This window comes from Bufo bufo, chromosome 2 (genome assembly GCF_905171765.1).
Source record: "Bufo bufo chromosome 2, aBufBuf1.1, whole genome shotgun sequence".
Lineage (NCBI taxonomy): Eukaryota > Metazoa > Chordata > Amphibia > Anura > Bufonidae > Bufo > Bufo bufo.
The window spans coordinates 256,319,512-256,338,339 of record NC_053390.1 but is presented as its reverse complement, the minus strand read 5'-3'; the positions used below and the strand labels follow the sequence as shown (position 1 = coordinate 256,338,339).

General features: G+C 46.0%; 1 protein-coding gene across 2 annotated transcripts in view; it reads left to right on the top strand.

Annotated features, from left to right (window-relative positions):
• Positions 1 to 18,828, top strand: part of SLC5A1 (solute carrier family 5 member 1) — a 77,057-nt gene that overhangs the window by 35,835 nt on the left and 22,394 nt on the right. For both annotated transcript variants that reach the window (XM_040416432.1, XM_040416433.1), the window contains exons 4-5: positions 15,960 to 16,019; positions 16,742 to 16,846. In XM_040416432.1, coding sequence (XP_040272366.1) covers positions 15,960 to 16,019; positions 16,742 to 16,846 — 165 coding nt within the window. The remainder of the gene's footprint in view (positions 1 to 15,959; positions 16,020 to 16,741; positions 16,847 to 18,828) is intronic.

The window sequence follows — 18,828 nt, the reverse complement described above, 5'->3', positions numbered from 1 at the left end:
CTTAATGACCATCCTGCTTCTCAGTCTGTGGATGCGCCCCCTCTCAGTCTGTCTTCGAGTGCGTTGTAGAGGCATGTCTCTCAACAAGGTATTGTCTACCCAAAAGAAGCCTCTGAGAGCCTTTTTTTTTTTTGTAGAATAGCGAAGGTGAACATCTATGTGCTGTCTGCACCTGTGCGGCCGTTTGTCTGTCCCACAAAAAAAATAGAACATGTCTAATTTCTTGTCTGTTTTATGGACAAGAATAGACCTTTTTACAATAGGGCCGGATGTGCAGGACAGGAAAGTGTGGTATGCACATGGACCACTTCTGTATTTTGCGGATCTGTGGTTTCTGGATCACAACATACTTACTGTCGTGTGCATGTCACCTTACAGCGCAATAACCCGGCAGGGCAGGTTCTCTCTATACAGTCACACTTTCTCTACCTGAGGATGTGTTCTACAGGCTACTCACAGCTAGGCCCAGCTACAATTAGCTACAGGTCCTCCAACTCTGCATAGGGTCAGACAGCCGTTCCCGCTGCTGCCCTGTCATGCCACTTGCCTGGCAAGGAAATCAGCCTGCCCTACTTTTTATATCCTAGTTCCAGCCTAAGTGGGCAATGTGACACTTCAGAGCATCAGCGTCCACACTCTGGCCACTGAAACCAGTGATATCCTTTTCCACCTTCCAATGATGGTGGCCGGGACTGGCTCTCCTCAGCACCATACTGATATATTGATGAGACAGATCGCCCATTCCCCAGTCAGGCACCACACCACTTGCATACAGTAAGTACTGTAAGGTATACACAGTCATAAACATTTAATCATTTGCTAGGGTAGCTCCACACTAATCCTCATCAATTTGATATAGTTGAAGCTGAAAATCAATTTTGTTGCCGGATATTGTTTTGCGTGGTCTGAACTAATGAGTCGTGTTCAATTGCAGAGGTACTTTCTATTGCAGCCATATTTTCCATCTGGATAAACAAGAGTCTGCTTTTAGTGTTCTGCATTAACCATATGATATGGATCGGGGTATGTGCTTGCACTTTCATTTAGTCTGTACTTATGTACAGGAAATAGACAATGATAAGAATTTAATTGTCAAGAAACTAGCGGAGAGATTTAAGGCACATTTACACACGCCAACTGAGCGGGCAGTTTTCGGGAAGTAACAGTTCCTTCCTGATAATTGCCTGCTCGTCAGAGGAAGTGAGAGCTGCATTTAAATGGAGCAATCACCTCCACTTTATGGGGAAGAGCGATGGCTACTGCCATACGTTGTCCTCATACAGATTAATTGTTTCTGGGCAACAGATCACTCTTTACACAGCACGAGCCGCTGCTCAGAAACGATGACTTTGGAGTCCACAGAAACAATTCACCTGATGAACGGTGGCACTTTTGCACAGGTAGATGTACAAATCACACATCTCATTTATGCTGCAGTTTTTCTGTACTTAGGTGATTTAAGGTCTGAAAACTGCAGAACTAAACTCTTTCAGCCTATATATAAAATGGTAATCAAAAAACACCTCAATCACAGGGGCGGACTAGGAATTTAAAGTGGCACTGGAAAAAAAAAACAACTAAAAATGGCCCCATGTTATAGATGGGTCCAAATTTACAGAAGGTGGGCAGCCTTCAGTGCAGCTCAATATACTCTCCCAGCAGCCAGCTGTGATAACGTTATCATGCTACGTCTTGGTGCAGATTGTCGCAGTGACCTCATTTTGATGCCGGGAGCCTATAAGGGTGTATGGCTGAGAACGGAATATCGGCTCCTGTGCCCTGCCACAGTATACAACTGCATCGCCGACATACCTCCCAACTTTAGAAAAGAAAGACGAGGGACACTATGTGTGGCACTAGGCCATGCCTCTAACACCGCCCAAAACATAACTTAACACCTAGTCCCCTAAATGCCCCCACATATTAATTATTCCCCCTTTATGCCACCACACAGTAGTTTTGCCAGCATTGTGCCCCCTTCACAGATTATGCCCAGATATGTGCCTCCTTCACAGTAGTGATGCTCAGATATGTGCCCCCTCACGGTAATATGCCTAGATTTGTCCCCTCACAGTAATATGCTTAGTTGTGCCCCCTCACAGTAATATGCCCAGCTGTGCTCTCTCACAGTAATATGCCCAGCTGTGCCCCCTCACAGTAATATGCCCACCTGTGCCCCCTCACAGTAATATGCCCCCCAGTTATGTGCCCCCTCACAGTAATATGCCCAGTTATGTGCCCCCTCACAGTAATATGCACAGTAAAGTGCCCCCTTCACAGGCAGTAAAAAACAATAAAAAAAACTCCCCATACTCACCTCGTTCCCCAGCAGCAGCAGGATGATACACGGAACAGTGTGGAGTGCAGACAAGGGGAGGAATGATGGAGCAGGGAGCCATCGGACGGCTCTCTGCTTCATCATTACAGGCAGCCGTCTCTGCTTCCTATGGACGCATGGATAGCTACCAGAGAGTGGGACATACATCCCCTGTACCGGGACTGCGGGACAGCCACTAAAATCAGTGACTTTCCCGCCATATCCGGGACGGTTGGGAGGTATGTCGCCCATATGAAGACGAGCATACAGTTAAATTCAGGAGGGCACCTGTGGACTCCAGCCAGGTACATATGTTCCTGTGCTCCCAGTGTTAATTAAAGCTGGGAGCATTATGGGGAGGGCTCGGGTGGCCCAGTGAGCATCAGCCTCCAGGAATCATCCCAGTAGGGTCTATGGCCAGTCCGCCCCTGCCTGGAATAGATTAAAATGCAATTTACCTGACAAATATTCATGTTACCAAGTAGTTCATTTGCTACAAAATGTCTCACATGAGACAATGAATACGTTTTTTACACTCTGTCATTGTACAGTATATACTATACTCCCAGAAACCGCAGGGCAAAACATGCATCTGAGCCTGAGGCACAGGTCAAATATATACGGTATATTGCAAATATCACAATTAGAGATGAGCGAATTTCTCAAATTCGATTCGGCCGGGTCGCCAAATTTTCAGAAAAGATTCGATTCGATCCGAATTTATTCACGGCGAATTGCGTTTAAAAACTGTTATTTCCTGGCTGCAGAGAGCCTGTATAGTGGTGTAGAACACTGTGCCTTGCAGTAACACACATAGGGAGTCTGCTGTGGTAGTGAAACAATACTGTGAGTCAGTATGACATGCACATAACAGGAGTCGCTCTTAGAATCACTGCGCACTTCACTTATTTGGGCAGTTATGGGGCCAAAACTGACCAAATAACTCAAATGTGAACTCAGCCTTACAGGTCGATGTTAGCACCAGGTATAAAGAACCATGCACAGGCCCAAGATCCTACTGTAGCGTGAAAGAGCACACTCCTTTTACACCGTCATCAGCTGATTCCACATAGATGTCTACAGAACTTGTTCTATTAAACGCTTATACAAGTAGAGCCCCCCTGACAGAGCGGAGAGGGTGTCAGCAGTAAGTTTGTGTTGACGTCGGTATTTTGCCCTTCCTCTGATCCTTCAGAACAATAACCCCCCAAAAAACGGATCCTGTCTGTTGAGCATCTGCCTTCAGTCGGTCAGCATTTGGTCAGTAATCCATCAGTATTGCTAAAGCCAAACAAAAAAACAGGAGTGGATCCAGGGGCGTAGCTAAAGGCTCATGGGCCCTGGTGCAAGAGTTAGGCTTGGGCCCCCCTTCCCTCAGTGATTTGTGTGTCTTCTTATGCAGCAGGGTCTTTGGGCTCCCTCAGGCTCCTGGGCCCGGTAGCGACTGCTACCTCTGCACCCCCTATAGCTACGCCCCTGAGTGGATCCAAAACAGAGATGACAAGTGAATGGAATATTTGCATGCCTTCTGTGTTTTGTACCCACTCCTGCTTTTGGCTACCAAATCATAAGCCAATTCTGATGGGACCATACAGGCCTTACAGCTGCTACAGACAGGATCCGTTGTGCGTCTCATTTTTCCTTCCTTCTGACAGTTTAGAAGAAGGGTCAAATAAATGATGTTGTCAACCAGACCAAAAAGGCAAAATAGTGGCCCAGTCATTGAGTGGGGAGGGTGGGAGAACAGCTTGAGAAGTCCAGAGTGGCCCAATGACATAGTGTTGAGGTGGCAGCAGCAGGAGGAAGCCACAGAGTGGCCCAGTGACATAGTGTTGAGTTAGCAGCAGCATGAGGACGCCACAGACTGGCAAAGTGACATAGTGTGGAGGTGGCAGCAGCAGCAGCATGAGGAGGCCACAGACTGGCAAGGTGACATAGTGTGGAGGGGGCAGCAGCATGAGGAGGCCACAGAGTGGCACAATGACAGAGTGTGGAGGTGGCAGCAGCATGAGGAGACCACAGAGCGGCACAATGACATAGTGTTGAGTTAGCAGCAGCATGAGGAGGCCACAGAGTGGCAAGGTGACATAGTGTGAAGGTGGCAGCAGCAACAGCATGAGGAGGCCATGGAGTGGCACAATGACAGAGTATGCAGGTGGCAGCTGCATAAGGAGGCCACAGAGTGGCCCAGTGACATAGTGTTGAGTTAGCAGCAGCATGAGGAGGCCACAGAGTGGCAAGGTGACATAGTGTGAAGGTGGCAGCAGCAACACTATGAGGAGGCCACAGAGTGGCACAATGACAGAGTGTGCAGGTGGCAGCAGCATCAGGAGACCACAGAAAGACCCGGGGACAGAGTGGGGAGGTGGGTGGCAATAACAGTACCCGATGACTATGGTGGGTGTAGGAAGGAGCACTTGGTATCAGATTTGTGGCATCAGGCAGGTGGCAGCATCAGAATAGTACTTGAGGCAGGTAGCCAGAAGAAACCTGTCTCTTTTGTCAATGTTTGGGTGAGGCAACATGGATGATCTAATCTGATGCATCAGGCATTGGTGGGTGGAAATCCTGGCTGATCCACGCCTGATTCATCTTGACAAAGATCAGTCTCTCCACATTTTTGGTGGACAGGCGAGTTGGGTTAACTATGGCCCCCGCCGCACTAAACACCAGCTATAATGCCACACTACTGGCTGGGCAGGACAGCTTTTCCAGGGCAAACTCGGCCAGTTGAGGCCACAAATCTAGTTTGGCTGCCCAGTAGTCCAGCGGATCTTCAATGTGGGGTGGCAGGGTGCTGTCCAAGTATGCTTATGGAGCTGGTACTGCTCCTACACCCCCATCCCGCCACAGCAGCCATGGCAGTGGAACGTGAGTGCAGAGGGCCCCCCCCCCGGTCAGACCTGCGAGAGGATGGGCGATGGCGCAGATAGGCAGCGGCCAATTGACTACATAGGATGTCTCAATAGTAGTTCATTTTGTCCTCCTTCTCAGCGGGTGTTAAAAAGGCCTGCATTTTGGAATCAGTGGAATGACATTGTCATCCCATATGGAGGGTGGAATTCCAATGGGTGAAAACGTTGCATATCAGCTTATGTTGGGGGATGCCGTTCTGCCGCTGCAGCTCAAGTAGGGTGTGCTTTGCGGTGTACGAGTGGCTGAAGTGCATGCAAAGTTTCCTGGCCATTTTCAGGATGTCTTGTAGATGGGTGGAGCACTTCAACAAACACTTGACAACCAGATTGAACACATGCACCATGCAGGGCGCATGGCTCATCCCTCCTTGACGCAGCGCAGACACTATGTTCTTCCTGTTGTCGGCCACCATGGTTCCGATTTTGAGTTGTCACAGAGAAAACCAGGATTCGATTTTTCACTAATACACGCCAAAAAAGGCTGTAATTTTCTCACTTCACCACACAACGGCTAATAAGCCCTTTTTTTTACACTAATACACCCTAAAAAAGGCTTTAGAACATATAACTCCACCGCTGAACGGCAAATAAGCACTTGCCTACCTCCGCGGTCCTGGGCGCCGTGTTCAGCGGTGATCTGCTGCCAGGGTTTCCTTTTTAGCCCTGGCCACAGCATGCTTGCTGCTTGTTTCCTGCAGCATTTCATTAAGGGCCGGCGCACGTCACTTCCTGTGTTTTATGGGTTGGATCATGTGACCTCGCCAACCAATCCTAGCCCTCCTGCAAATATATAAGTGGCTCAGCCCCTTTCTTAGGTGCCTCACTGTCAAGGTCCTTCTGTCCTGATAAGGTTCCTGATATCCGCTGGTGTTCCCGACTCGTACTTGTATTCCTGGACTCTGCTACCTGTTTGATCCCTGCCTGCTTGCCTTGACTCTCCTGTTGCCACCCCGGATTGCTGACCTGCGCCTGTGCCGCCTGCCCTGACCTATTGCCTGTCTGACTTTGACTCTGCCTCATCCTTCGGTCCTGAACTGTTGCTCCTCGTTACGACTCAGCCTGCTGACAATCCCTGTACCTCTGGTACCTTTCTCAGGTACCTCCTGGTCCACCTGGACCAGCTGCCTCGTGTGCCTATCCTCCTCAAGAGGTAGCGTCCTGGTGTGCCCCTCGGGAAAGTCTATCCCCACCATCAGGGGTACTGTGAAGATCGATGGGTTCACTTAGACAACGCCCTTTGAGGACGTAGGACACATGGCACAGTGGGTTCCCACCCACTGGTTCGTGACAGTACACTGAGGCCATGGACCCCGCTGGTCACCCCAAGCCTGTCGTTCAGGAATTGTTACATAAAGTGAGGCGTCAGAGCGAACGTCAGTATGTCATGATGCAGTTCATGCAAAATGTTGCTGCTTGTCTGGATGCCATCTCTTCTCCAGCTACTGCAGGGTCGCCAGTCGCTGCTACCCCTGCAATATCCACACCGGTGAATCCGTATTTGTGTGCCGCTGGTGTGCAACTCCCTCTGCCATCCCGCTATGGTGGAGATCCAAAAACATGTAGTGGATTCCTGAACCAGTGTCTGATTCACTTTGAGTTGCATGGGCAGAAGTTTCCCACTGAGCGGTCCAAGGTTGCTTTCATTGTGTCCCTGCTGTCTGATGAGGCTCTTGTTTGGGCAAATCCTATTTGGGAACATGGAGGTCCAGAGACCACTAATCTGCAGTCTTTCCTGGCTACCTGCCGGCTGGTCTTTGAAGAGCCCGGTCGCACGTCCTCCGCTGCATCAGCTCTGCTGCATCTACGACAGGGTTCCTTGTCTGTGAGTCAGTAAGTATGCCATCCAGTTTCGTACCCTGGCTGCCGAACTTGCATGGAACAATGAGGCTCAACTGGTGGTGTTCTGGGAGGGCCTTTCTGACCGGATTAAGGATGAATTAGCTGGTCGCGACCGTCCGTCTACTCTGAATGACCTGATCACCTTAGCCACAAGGATAGATATGCGTTTCAGGGAACGTTCTATGGAGGTCGCAGGCACCAGAAGATCAACCCATTTGGCTCCATCCTTCCAGAGGCCGGTTCTTCCTCTAGTGTCCATCCCATCTGAAGAGCCCATGCAAATAGAGCTCCTTCGATTGTCTTACCAGGAACGTTTATGCCGCAAAGCAAAGAACCTGTGTCTGTATTGTGGAGGCGAGGGCCACTTTGTGCATAATTGTCCACAGAAGCTGGGAAATGCCAATGTCTAGGATCAGTTGGAGAGGTGGTCCTAGACAAGGAGAAGTCCTCTCCGAAACTTTCAGTTCCGGTGATTCTCTCTGTGCCTGTATTCTTGGACTTTGGGCCAGCCGGTAACTTCATTCACCAAGCTCTGGTCCATCAGTACCGGCTTCCTACCATCCACCTAGAAAAGCCTCTGTCAGTGGCTTTTCTAAATGGACTTCCACTTTCCGAGCCTGTGTTTTCTGTTACTATGCCCCTTAAGTTGCAAATAGGGGTTCTGCATTCAGCGTCCGTGAATCCGGTTATCCTTGGTCTTCCCTGGTCTTCCCTGGCTGCGTCAGCACACTCCAGTTCTGGACTGGCACTCCAGTGAGATTCTGCGTTGGGGATCATCGTGCCAGTCCACCTGCTTATCAGAGGTCCGACCTGCTTTCTCGCCTACTGTACCTGTAGACCTGCCAGGACTTCTGCAGCAGTATGCCAGTTTGGCGGATGTCTTCAGTGAGAAAGAGGCCGAGACCCTGCCTCCTCATCGTCCTTATGATTGTCCGGTTGATCTTCTGCCTGGTGCGACTATTCCTCGTGGTCGAGTCTACCCACTCTCACTTCCTGAGACCCAAGCGATGTCTGATTACATCAAGGAGAATCTCAAGAGGGGGTTTATCCGGAAATCTACTTCACCAGCCAGTGTCGGGTTCTTGTTTGTGCAGAAAAAAGATGGATCTTTACGGCCCTGTATCGAATAAGGTCACAGTCAAGAATCGATACCCTCTTCTGCTAATCTCTGAACTCTTTGACAGGATCCGGGGAGCTAAGGTCTTCACAAACTTCGACCTGCAAGGCGCATACAACCTTATACGCATTCGAAAGGGCGATAAGTGGAAGACGGCTTTCAACACTCGTGATGGACACTATGAGTATCTCATCATGCCCTTCAGTCTGTGCAATACTCCCACGGTAAACGATATCTTCCGGGACCTGCTCTATGTCTGAGTGATAGGGTACCTGGACGATATACTGATCTATTCTCCAGATTTGACCACTCACCGGAAGCATGTACGTTTGGTTTTAAACCGGTTGAGAGAGAATCGACTTTATGCCAAACTCGAGAAATGCATCTTTAAAAAAATCTACTCTACCATCCTCAGATACATAATCTCGAATGCTGGGTAGTGTTGAGCGCGAATATCAGCACTTCGAGAATTCGCTAAATTCTAGAAGATAGTGCTACAGTATATCTTCGTAATTGCGAACATTCTAGAATTTTTTTATCACTAAATAAAACTATAATACTTTTTTACTTATTATATATAGTTTCTTTTTATCGTTATGATATGCTATCATCCATACTTTTTTTATAGTTATCATTTAATCTATCATTAATAAACAGTGATGGCCAGTTCGCAGTGCAGAACACATGCGAGCTGCCAACTTAAATCACAAGTCTGGCGAGGCACAGGTAAGTCCTTACCAGTGCCGCGAGCCGGTCTGAAGCAAATGCGGTCACCGGGAGTAGGCAGTTCCGAGAACAGCCCGATGAAGGCTACCGGTGACCACTTACCGGTGCCTCGCCGGACTTGTGATTTAAGTCAGGTATGTGCAAGCTAACAATTTATCCATGAGACAGGTAGTCAGCATACCTTATAATGGCAGCCTTGTGTGCAATGAGACATTCTAGACCAGCTCTCATCTGAGCCAGTAAGTCTCAAAGTTGCTTAATTTGAGTTCGATGACTTGGGGGACCTGCGCACCTCGATTATTATCATTACGGTGACAAAAATTGTAAAAAAAAAAATTGGGACGCCAGCTGACTCTTTTCTCACTGCTGAGGAGGGCTGCATAAAAAATTTAAGTTTCCCATATGCCCATGTTTATGCAAATGAGTTTACATGACAAAACAGTATAAAAAGATTATTGAATATAAATGTTAGGACAATTAGAAAACTGAAAACTTTTATGCAGCCCTCTTTTTAAGCAGTGAAAGAAGAGTTAGCTGGCATCCAAAAAAAAATTAAAAATTTTTTTGTCACCCTAATGATAATGATCGAGGTGCACAGGTCCCCCAAGCCATCAAACTTAAATCAAGCAACTTTGAGACGTACTAGCCCTCAGTCAGATGAGAGCTGGTCTTGAATGTATCATTGCACATAAGGCTACCCTTGTAAGGTATGCTGACTACCTGTCTCATGGATAGATTTTTGGCTTGCACATACCTGGCTTTTGGCATATAGCCTTTGTGTGGATAGTTTGTTATAGATAGTGAAATTGTTTGTGCATATTAGATTATTGATTTTTGCATTGTCAAATTTGTGAATTTATGGTGAATGTTCTGCAAAAAATTTATGAAAGATCACAAATTTGAATATTGCATATGCTGCTCATCACTAATGCTGGGTTGCAGATGGATCCTGAAAAATTGGATGTAGTAATGGACTGGGCTCTGCTCACAGGGTCTTCGTGCTATACAGCGCTTCTTTGGATTTGCTAATTTCTATCGTCAGTTCATCCTGAATTTTTCATCTCTTACATCTCAGATCTCCGCTCTTACTAAGAAAGTGGTGAATGCCAGAGTCTGGACTCCTGAGGCGGAAGCCGTCTTTGTCCAATTAAAGAAGTCCTTTGCTTCTGCACCTGTTCTGTGTTATCCAGGTGTCTCCTGCCAATTCTTTTTAGAAGTGGACGCCTTCTCCATAGGAGCCAGCGCTGTTTTACTACAGAAAGGTTCCAAAGGCAAGATGTTTACATGTGGATTTTTCTCCAAGCTCTTCTCCCCTGCTGAGAGGAATTACTGTATAGGAGACAGAGAGCTTCTGACCATAAAACTTGCCTTTGAGGAGAGGCGTTATCTATTGGAGGGAGCCCATCATCTAGTGATAATCTACACTGACCACAAGAACCTTACATATCTGCAGACGGCCCAGCGTCTGAACCCTCGCCAAGCCAGATGGGCACTCTTCTTCTCCCGTTTTGATTTTGAGCTTCACTTTCGCCCGGCCGAGAAGAACATCAAGTCGGATGCTCTGTCTCGGTCATTTGACTTCTCTGACCAGCAGGAGGAGCCCCAGTACATTTTAGATCCTGCTCGCTTGATCACAGTGGCTCCTGTCCTGGTAAAAGACATCCCTCCCGGGAAGACATTCGTGCCATCTGCCAAGAGAAAACGTATTCTAGCTTGGGGGCACAACTCCAAATTGGCTGGTCACCCAGGGATCCGCAAGACCACAAAACTTTTGTCTCGCCACTACTGGTGGCCCACACTGTCTAAGGATGTGCGTAATTATGTGTCTGCCTGCACCTGTGTCTCCAGGACCAAACCACTTGGGCTGTTACCTTTTCCTGTTCCTGATGCCCCATGGCAACACATTGCCATGGACTTTGTTACAGATCTGCCCTCTTCTGCCAGATGTACAGCTATCTGGGTGGTCGTGGACCGGTTCTCCAAGATGGCGCACTTCGTTCCTTTGGCTGTACTGACTGATGACTGCTGAACTTGCTAAACTGTTCGTGAGACACATATTCCACTTGCATGGTCTACCTTGGCATATTGTTTCCGATCGCGGAGTCCAGTTTACCTCTCAGCTCTGGAGATCTCTTTGCTGGCTGCTCTAAATTGAGCTGGACTTCTCTTCCAGTTATCATCCCCAGACCAACGGGTAAGTAGAGCTGGTCAATCAAATATTAGAGAACTATCTCCGGCATTTTGTTTCAGCCCAACACGACAACTAGGTACAATTGCTACCTTGGGCTGAATTCTCCTATAACAACCACTAGTGAGTCTACTGGATCCTCTCCGTTGTTTGTCGTTTATGGACAAACGTTTGTCGTTTATGGACAATCCTCTCCCTGTTCCTACATCTCCTGGGTTACCAGCTGCGGATTCCTCTTTTAGGGATTTTTTTAAGATTTGGCGTGACACCAAGGACTGCATTAACAAAGCGGTGAAAACGAATGCAGACAAGAGAAGAAGAAAACTGCCTCAGTTCTTGTCTGGAGATAAGGTATGGCTCTCCTCTAAAAACATCCGCTTAAGGGTTCCCAGTTTCAAGTTTGCTCCTAGGTTTCTTAGACCCTTTGAAGTATTGAGGAGGATCAACGAAGTGACATATAAGCTACGTCTGCCTCTCTCTCTGCGTATTCCTAATGCCTTCCACGTGTCCTTACTAAACTCAGTAGTTCTTAATTGCTTCTCGACGACTCCTTCTACTCCAACTCCTGTATCTGAAGATTCTGACAGGATATTTGAGGTCAAAGACATTCTGGACATCAAGAAGCGTGGCAAGAAGACCTGCTATCTTGTGGACTGGAAGGGCTTTGGTCCTGAGAAGAGGTCTTGGGAACCAGAAGAGAACATTCATGCTCTGAACTTGATAAAAAGGTTTCTGTCTCGTCGAGGACTCAAGAAGAGGAGGCGTAAGGGGGGGTTACTGTAACAGCGGCTGCTGTGCACCGCTGTTCCCCTGCTTACCGTCGCGGTCCCGGGCGCCATGTTCAGAGGTGATCTGCTGCCAGTGTTTTCTTTCAGCCCTGGCCACAGCATGCTTGCTGCTTGTTTCCTGCAGCATTTCCTTAAGGGTCGGCGTGCTTCACTTCCTGTGTTTTATGAGTTGGATCATGTGAACTCTCCAACCAATCCTTGTCCTCCTGCAAATATATAAGTGGCTCAGCCCCCTTCCCAGATGCCTCACTGTCAAGGTCCTTCTGTCCTGCTAAGGTTCCTGATATCTGCTGGTGCTCCTGACTCGTACTTGTATTCCTGGACTCTGCTACCTGTCTGATCCCTGCCTGCTTGCGTTGACTCTCCTGTTGCCGATCCGGATTGCCGAATCTGTACCTGTGCTGCCTGCCCTGACTGACTTTGACTCTGCCTCATCCTTCGGTCCTTCACTGTTACTTCTTGTTACGACTCAGCCTGCTGACAACGCCTGTACCTCTGGTACCTTTCTCAGGTACCTCCTGGTCCACCTGGACCAGCTGCCTCGTGTGCCTATCCTCCTCAAGAGGAAGCGACCTAGTGTTCCCTGCAGGAAAGTCTATCCCCACCATCAGGTACTGTGAAGATCGAGGGGTTCACTTAGACAACGCCCTTAGAGGAGGTAGGACATGTGGCACAGTGGGTTCACACTCGCTGGTTCGTGACAATTTTTTCCACTTATACAAGCCAAAAAAGGCTTTAGAACATATAACTGCACCACTGAACAGCAAATAAGCCCTTATTTTTTTTCCCACTTATATACGCTAAAAAAGGCTTTAGAACAGGGATGCTCAACCTGCGGCCCTCCAGCTGTTGCAAAACTGCAACTCCCAGCATGCCTGGACAGCCTACAGCTATTAGGGCATGCTGGAAGTAGTAGTTTTGCAACAGCTGGAGGGCTGCAGGTTGAGCATCCCTGCTTTAGAACATATAACTGCACTGCTGAACGGCAAATAATACTTTTTGTTTTCCACTAATAGATGCCAAAAAAGGCTGTAATTTTCTCACTTCACCACACAACAGCTAATAAGCCATTTTTTTCCGCTAATACACCCCAAAAAAGGCTTTAGAACATATAACTGCACCACTGAACAGCAAATCAGCCTTTATTTTTTTCCACTTATACACGCCAAAAAAGGCTTTAGAATATATAAATGAACCGCTGAATGGCAAATAAGCCCTTAATTTTTTCCACTTATACACCACAAAAAATGCTTTAGAACATATAACTGCACCACTGAACGGCAAATAATACTTTTGGTTTCCCACTAATACACGCCAAAAAAGGCTGTAATTTTCTCACTTCACCACACAACGGCTAATAAGCCCTTATTTTTTTCCACTAATACACGCCAAAAAGGCTTTGGAACATATAACTGCTAATAAGACGTAGAAATATTTCCTAGTAATACACCCTGTTAATGGCTGTAACACATAGCACTTGCACCCCAATAACAAGCAAGGTTTACTGGAATTACAGAGGTATCATCTATTGCAAACCTAAAAGCAGCAGTATAATGGCAATTTGGATCCCCAGTCAGTGCAGCAAGGTGTAAAGGATTGTTCCTATTACCCAGGCTGTACACTCCCCTATTGGACCCTGTTCTCCTTTTATAGTGTGGAATAATTCCTCCCTATCCTTTCCCTACACTTCTAATGATCTTTCCCTGAACTTCTATTCTGCAAAATAAGTTTTCAGGTCTTTCCTAGCACTTTCCCTAGCACCTGCTAACGTCTCTCCCTGCACTAAGTACACTGGAAAATGGCTGAATCCAAGATGGCTGAGGCTATACAGTATATAGGGCTGTGACATCACAGGGGCTGGCTGCTGATTGGCTGCATGCATGGCATTGTGGGTGATCCCTCGTTCCCAAAGTTCTTTGCTCCATGTTCTAACATGTGCAGCAGCCATTTTAGGAAAAAATGCAATTCGTTACCACAAAGTGTCAGGAAATTCGTATTCAGTGCGAATCTAAGTTTTCCTGAAATTCTGATCAAATTCCACTTCGTCAACTTAGATTAGCTCATCTCTAATCAATATGTATATACAGCATGTGGATTAATTATTGTTTATTGATTCTGGGTTTCAGTACTCAGCACTTATTCCTTTTAATTTTTTCCATTAATGTCTGGATACTGCACATAATTAATAAAGATTCTATTATATTTGTGTCTTTGTATTATACATTCATACATCAGGTGCGTTATAGGTGTTTTGATCATTATTTGTTCACCCTGGGTGATTAATTATTTAGGTTTTAATCTGATTGTAGGTGTATATAACTATGGCTTATTTGTGTGCTGCCATACAGAAACAGTATAAAAATAAGGCAAGGAGCAAGCAGTCGGTTACTCCATGTAGCTGACACTGGCCAGTTCTTACATCCCACTTACCTTAAAGGGGTTATTCAATTAATACAAAAAATGAAAATCAGGCATCATATAAATACCGGAAAATGAAAAAACACCTGGAAAACTTAATGTGATTGATGTGAGACTGACAAAGTATAAACTGCTAGTGGTGCTTGGTCAATGATCACACAGTCAAGGTGATGCACCCTTTATTTTGGGTTCTGCAGCAGAATATAAGTTGAGCCAGGGTCACATTAATACTATCTGGCATCTCCCCTTGCTGCGTTACAGGCTGCCACTCTGGCATAGTAACGGTCATACAGATGCTGGATATCCTCCTGTGGTATGTCATTCCAAGCTCTTTCAGTTCGGACCTATAGTTCAGCCAAGGTGGTTGTTGGCTGCTGTGCATGGACGATCCATCACCCCACCCAGTCCCAGAAATTCTTGATGGGGGAAAGATCTGCCGATCAAGCTGATGGGCGTTATCTTGTTGTCATCACATCTCCTGAGTCAAAAAAGACAGTAGGGCTGGTTCCACAATGTCCTGGACATACCAAAGGATGGTCAATTTTCCCTCCACAAATCCCAGATGGCCATGAAACCTGGTGTTGGTCCTGTATGTTTCTGCATCATGCATGATGGCAGTAGGTATTCTCCAGCCCCCTGTGAACTCTGATGTGGCCATCAATGACAAGCCATAGCGTTCAGTGATGAAAGCAGATTTTGCCTTGGTATTAATGATGGCCACATCAGTATAGTTTATGACAATCTCTTTCTAACAAAGCTAGAACCAGCCCTGTACCTCACATGAATCCAGAGATCTCCCCATTCATTGCTCCAATTGTTTTACTAGATTTATTTCAGGTTGGAAGCTCAGAGGTGTGTCCTTTCTCAGATAGCATGTCCTTTCTGCTGTAGCTACCTCCCTATTACAGCCCAGGGGGTGTGTCCTTTCTGCTGTAGCTCTCTTCCTGTAACAGTCACAACTTCTAATGGTAGATATGACTGGTGGCAGTTGAAGGATGGAACTGAGCACATTTGACCATATGAGGTGAACCAAGAAATAAGGAGAAGAACAAACAGCAGGTGGCGCTATAGAGATCTATTTTATTGAATAACTTAGTGGTTATACTAAATTTTTAATTACATTCAATTATAACAGTATTCAGATCCAGGTTCTGATTGAAAAAATTTAGGATATTTTTCATGGGACATCCAGTTAAATGATGGAATGTAACATATTACATAACCTCTCGTTATCATTGGGGGTTATACCAAGGTTTAAATTAATTCCCTTTATATGTACCCTGCCTTGTTTTTCTGCCTGTTATAAATAAATAATTATTTAAAAAGGTCATCAATATTTGATCAGCTATTTGAAGAGGCAGCTCACCAAGCACAGGGCTGTCCATTGCATAGTGACTGTGCTTAGTATTGTAGCTCAGGCCATGTGACTGATGAAAGGGACTACACTTGGCCTAGTTAAAGGCTGCGGAACTTACCGGAGTTCGGTCCTTGTATGCTGTAAAGAACCATAGACATTCTAAGTCTTTAATCCCTTGACTGCTGAAGTCAATGCATTTGACTAACGCATTGTAAGTTTAAAAAAACTTTCAGTATGCAAACTATGTTGGGGCACAATTTTCTGACACTTATAGAGCTTTTGTGACTTTTTTAGGCATTGATCATTGTGGTCCTTCTTGGATGGATCTTTGTACCAATCTACGTGAAAGCTGGGGTGAGTAATGTTACCGGGCAGTCTTCCAAAATGAAAAGTGTTTATTAGAATCCACTTTTCCCATTTCTAGTCAAAGGTAAGCAGATTCACAAATATTGTTTCAAATAATATTTATTGAGTTAAACTCTTTCTTACACCATTGATGTTTTATGGGGATAGCAGATGTCTTCAGCTTTATATGGTGTTTTATGTTCTGACACTCAGAAGTAATAAATGACTGATGTAAATTCATGATCAGCTGATGAAAAATCTAAAGGCGCTAAAGAGGGCCTGTCAACTCATCTGTCTTGTCTAGGAAATACTTGTATTCTCCATGATATACATTTAATGGGGATCATGTTTTATAGATTTGCGTTCTGTTATTCCTAATTGAAATGTATGAATTAATTAAGTGACAAATGGGTGTTACTGTTCCCCTTGTCAAAATGGTGTGTATCCTTACAAAGTCTGGCATTGTCAGAACTGGCTGGACTGTGTCAGGGCACACTCTCAGCTAGTAACACCCATTGTCTATCTATTCATACATTTGTAGTAGGAATAAGAGGAATGACACAACGCAGACTTTTAAGAAAAAATGCTCATTAATTGTTTTATTATGAGGAGTACAATTAGTTACTGAAGCAAACATGTCTGGAGAGATGGAAGGTCCTCTTTACATGCTGTCAGCTACAGACTGGTATCAGTAAGGTGGCATTATTTTGAATCTCTATTTTTTTCCCTAGGTAGTGACTATGCCAGAGTACCTACGAAAACGTTTTGGAGGAGATCGGATTCGAGTTTACCTCTCTGTTCTTTCCCTACTTCTTTATGTGTTCACCAAGATCTCTGTGAGTTCCTTTCCTTTATACCCAGTACATTTGTACAGTCATTTTCAAATTAGCAACTCTACCAGTTTTCATCATATTTACACTGATTTCATGGGGAAATTTCTGCATTTGTAAGCCACGATGTTCACAGTTATTTGCACACTGGTTGAAATAGCTGAATATTCCAGTGTGTTCCTTGCTGTGTGCACCTATATTCAAAGAATGTAATTTTGAGGAATGTGTTAAAAGGGCTTTCTAGGATTTTTATTTTGATGGTCTAACTGTCACGACGAGGTGTGGGAGGGAACACCACACCAAACACAAGAGGGGGGGGGGGTATCTGGCCTAGGAGCTAGGGAGAGGAAAAGGTCACCACCTAATGAATCCTAACCCTAGCCCTGGCTGCTAACCGAATGAACGGACCTCAGTGGTAGGACCGTTCATTCACTGGAACCTAAAGCCTGACTTACCCTGTAAAGCCCTAAGGTAGTGATTGGGCCCAAAGACGACCCGTTCCTTAAGCAGAAGGAACAGGGGTTTTGACTCAGACCAGATACCAGAAGGCAGGGGAAACAACACATAACAAATACAAAGGAATGAGACACTTAACTCCTGAAGTAGAAGAAAGAGCAGGAACACCAGAGGGGAAAACACACACCAGCTCTTCCACTTGCAAATGAAGCTATACACAGCAAGGATTGAAGGGAGTTGCCTGACTTAAATAGTAATGACCACTATGCTGCACCTGACTAGAGGTGTGGTCATTACCATCAACAACAAAGTGAAATTAAAAGAGGCTGTCAGATGACATCACATGCAGACAGCCTCTCTGACCTTCTAACACCTAGCCTGGGAGTAACCGTGACACTATCCACAAGATATGTAATCAATATCACATCAATGGGGGTTCAACACCCTGCACCCCCCCCCCCCAATCAGCTGTTTGGGAGTAGCTCCAGTCCTGAAAATAGGCAGTGGAACTACACAGCTATATCCACTGTCCAGTGGATGGAGCTGTTACTGCAGCGCCCTCATTCACTTCTAAGCGAGTAGTGCTGCAGTAACTAGCTCTGTCCACTACACGATGGACAGAGCTCTGTGGTCCCTCTGCCTTTTTTAGGCGCTGGAGCTATTCCTGAACACCTGAGTGGCGGGGGGAAAGGAGGCAGTGGGGGGTGGTTTGTCGGACCCCCACAGATCTGATATTGATGACTTATCTTCAGGATAGAGCATCAATATAAAAATCCCAAAAGCCCTTTGAAGTAGGAAACTATCTGTGGAGAATGTAGACTTTAGTGAGCAGTCATAATTCTGCTTGACAGCACTTTTCACAATCATTCCCCCCCCCCCCACAAAATACAGTCACTTTCTTAATGAATGAATTTTGAATTGTAATTTTAAAGTACACGTCCATCTCCTTTCAGATAGACTTCTTGTATTCAGGACCTAAGAAACGGTGATAAGTCAATGTTCGACCCGACCCTTTTTATTATTTAAAGGGTTGAACATTGACTTATGGGATAGCTGCCATACATCTGGTGGCATTAGAGGCAGAGCTTGCTAACAGTTCATTTTCTTCCCTTTCTTCCCACATTTCAGAGGAGCATGTATGGCCTACAAGTCTCCTCACACCAACTAAGGCGCTCTCTCCACAAGGAGAGATAGTACCCCCCAAATCCTGATTCACCCTCTCACCCACTTAAGGCTACTTTCACACTTGCGTTAGGAGCGTATCCGTCTGGTGTCTGCACAGACGGATGCGCTCCTATAATGCAAACGCTTGCATCCGTTCAGAACGGATCCGTCTGCATAACTGTTTATTTCAGATCTGATTTTTCACTTCGGAAAACTCAGATCCTACAGTATATTCTAAACACAGAAGTGTTCCCATGGTGATGGGGACGCTTCTAGTTAGAATATACTGAGAACTGTGTACATGACTGCCCCCCACCCCCTCCTGTATTTAACTTATTGGTGGCCAGTGCGGCCCCCCCTCCCTCCCC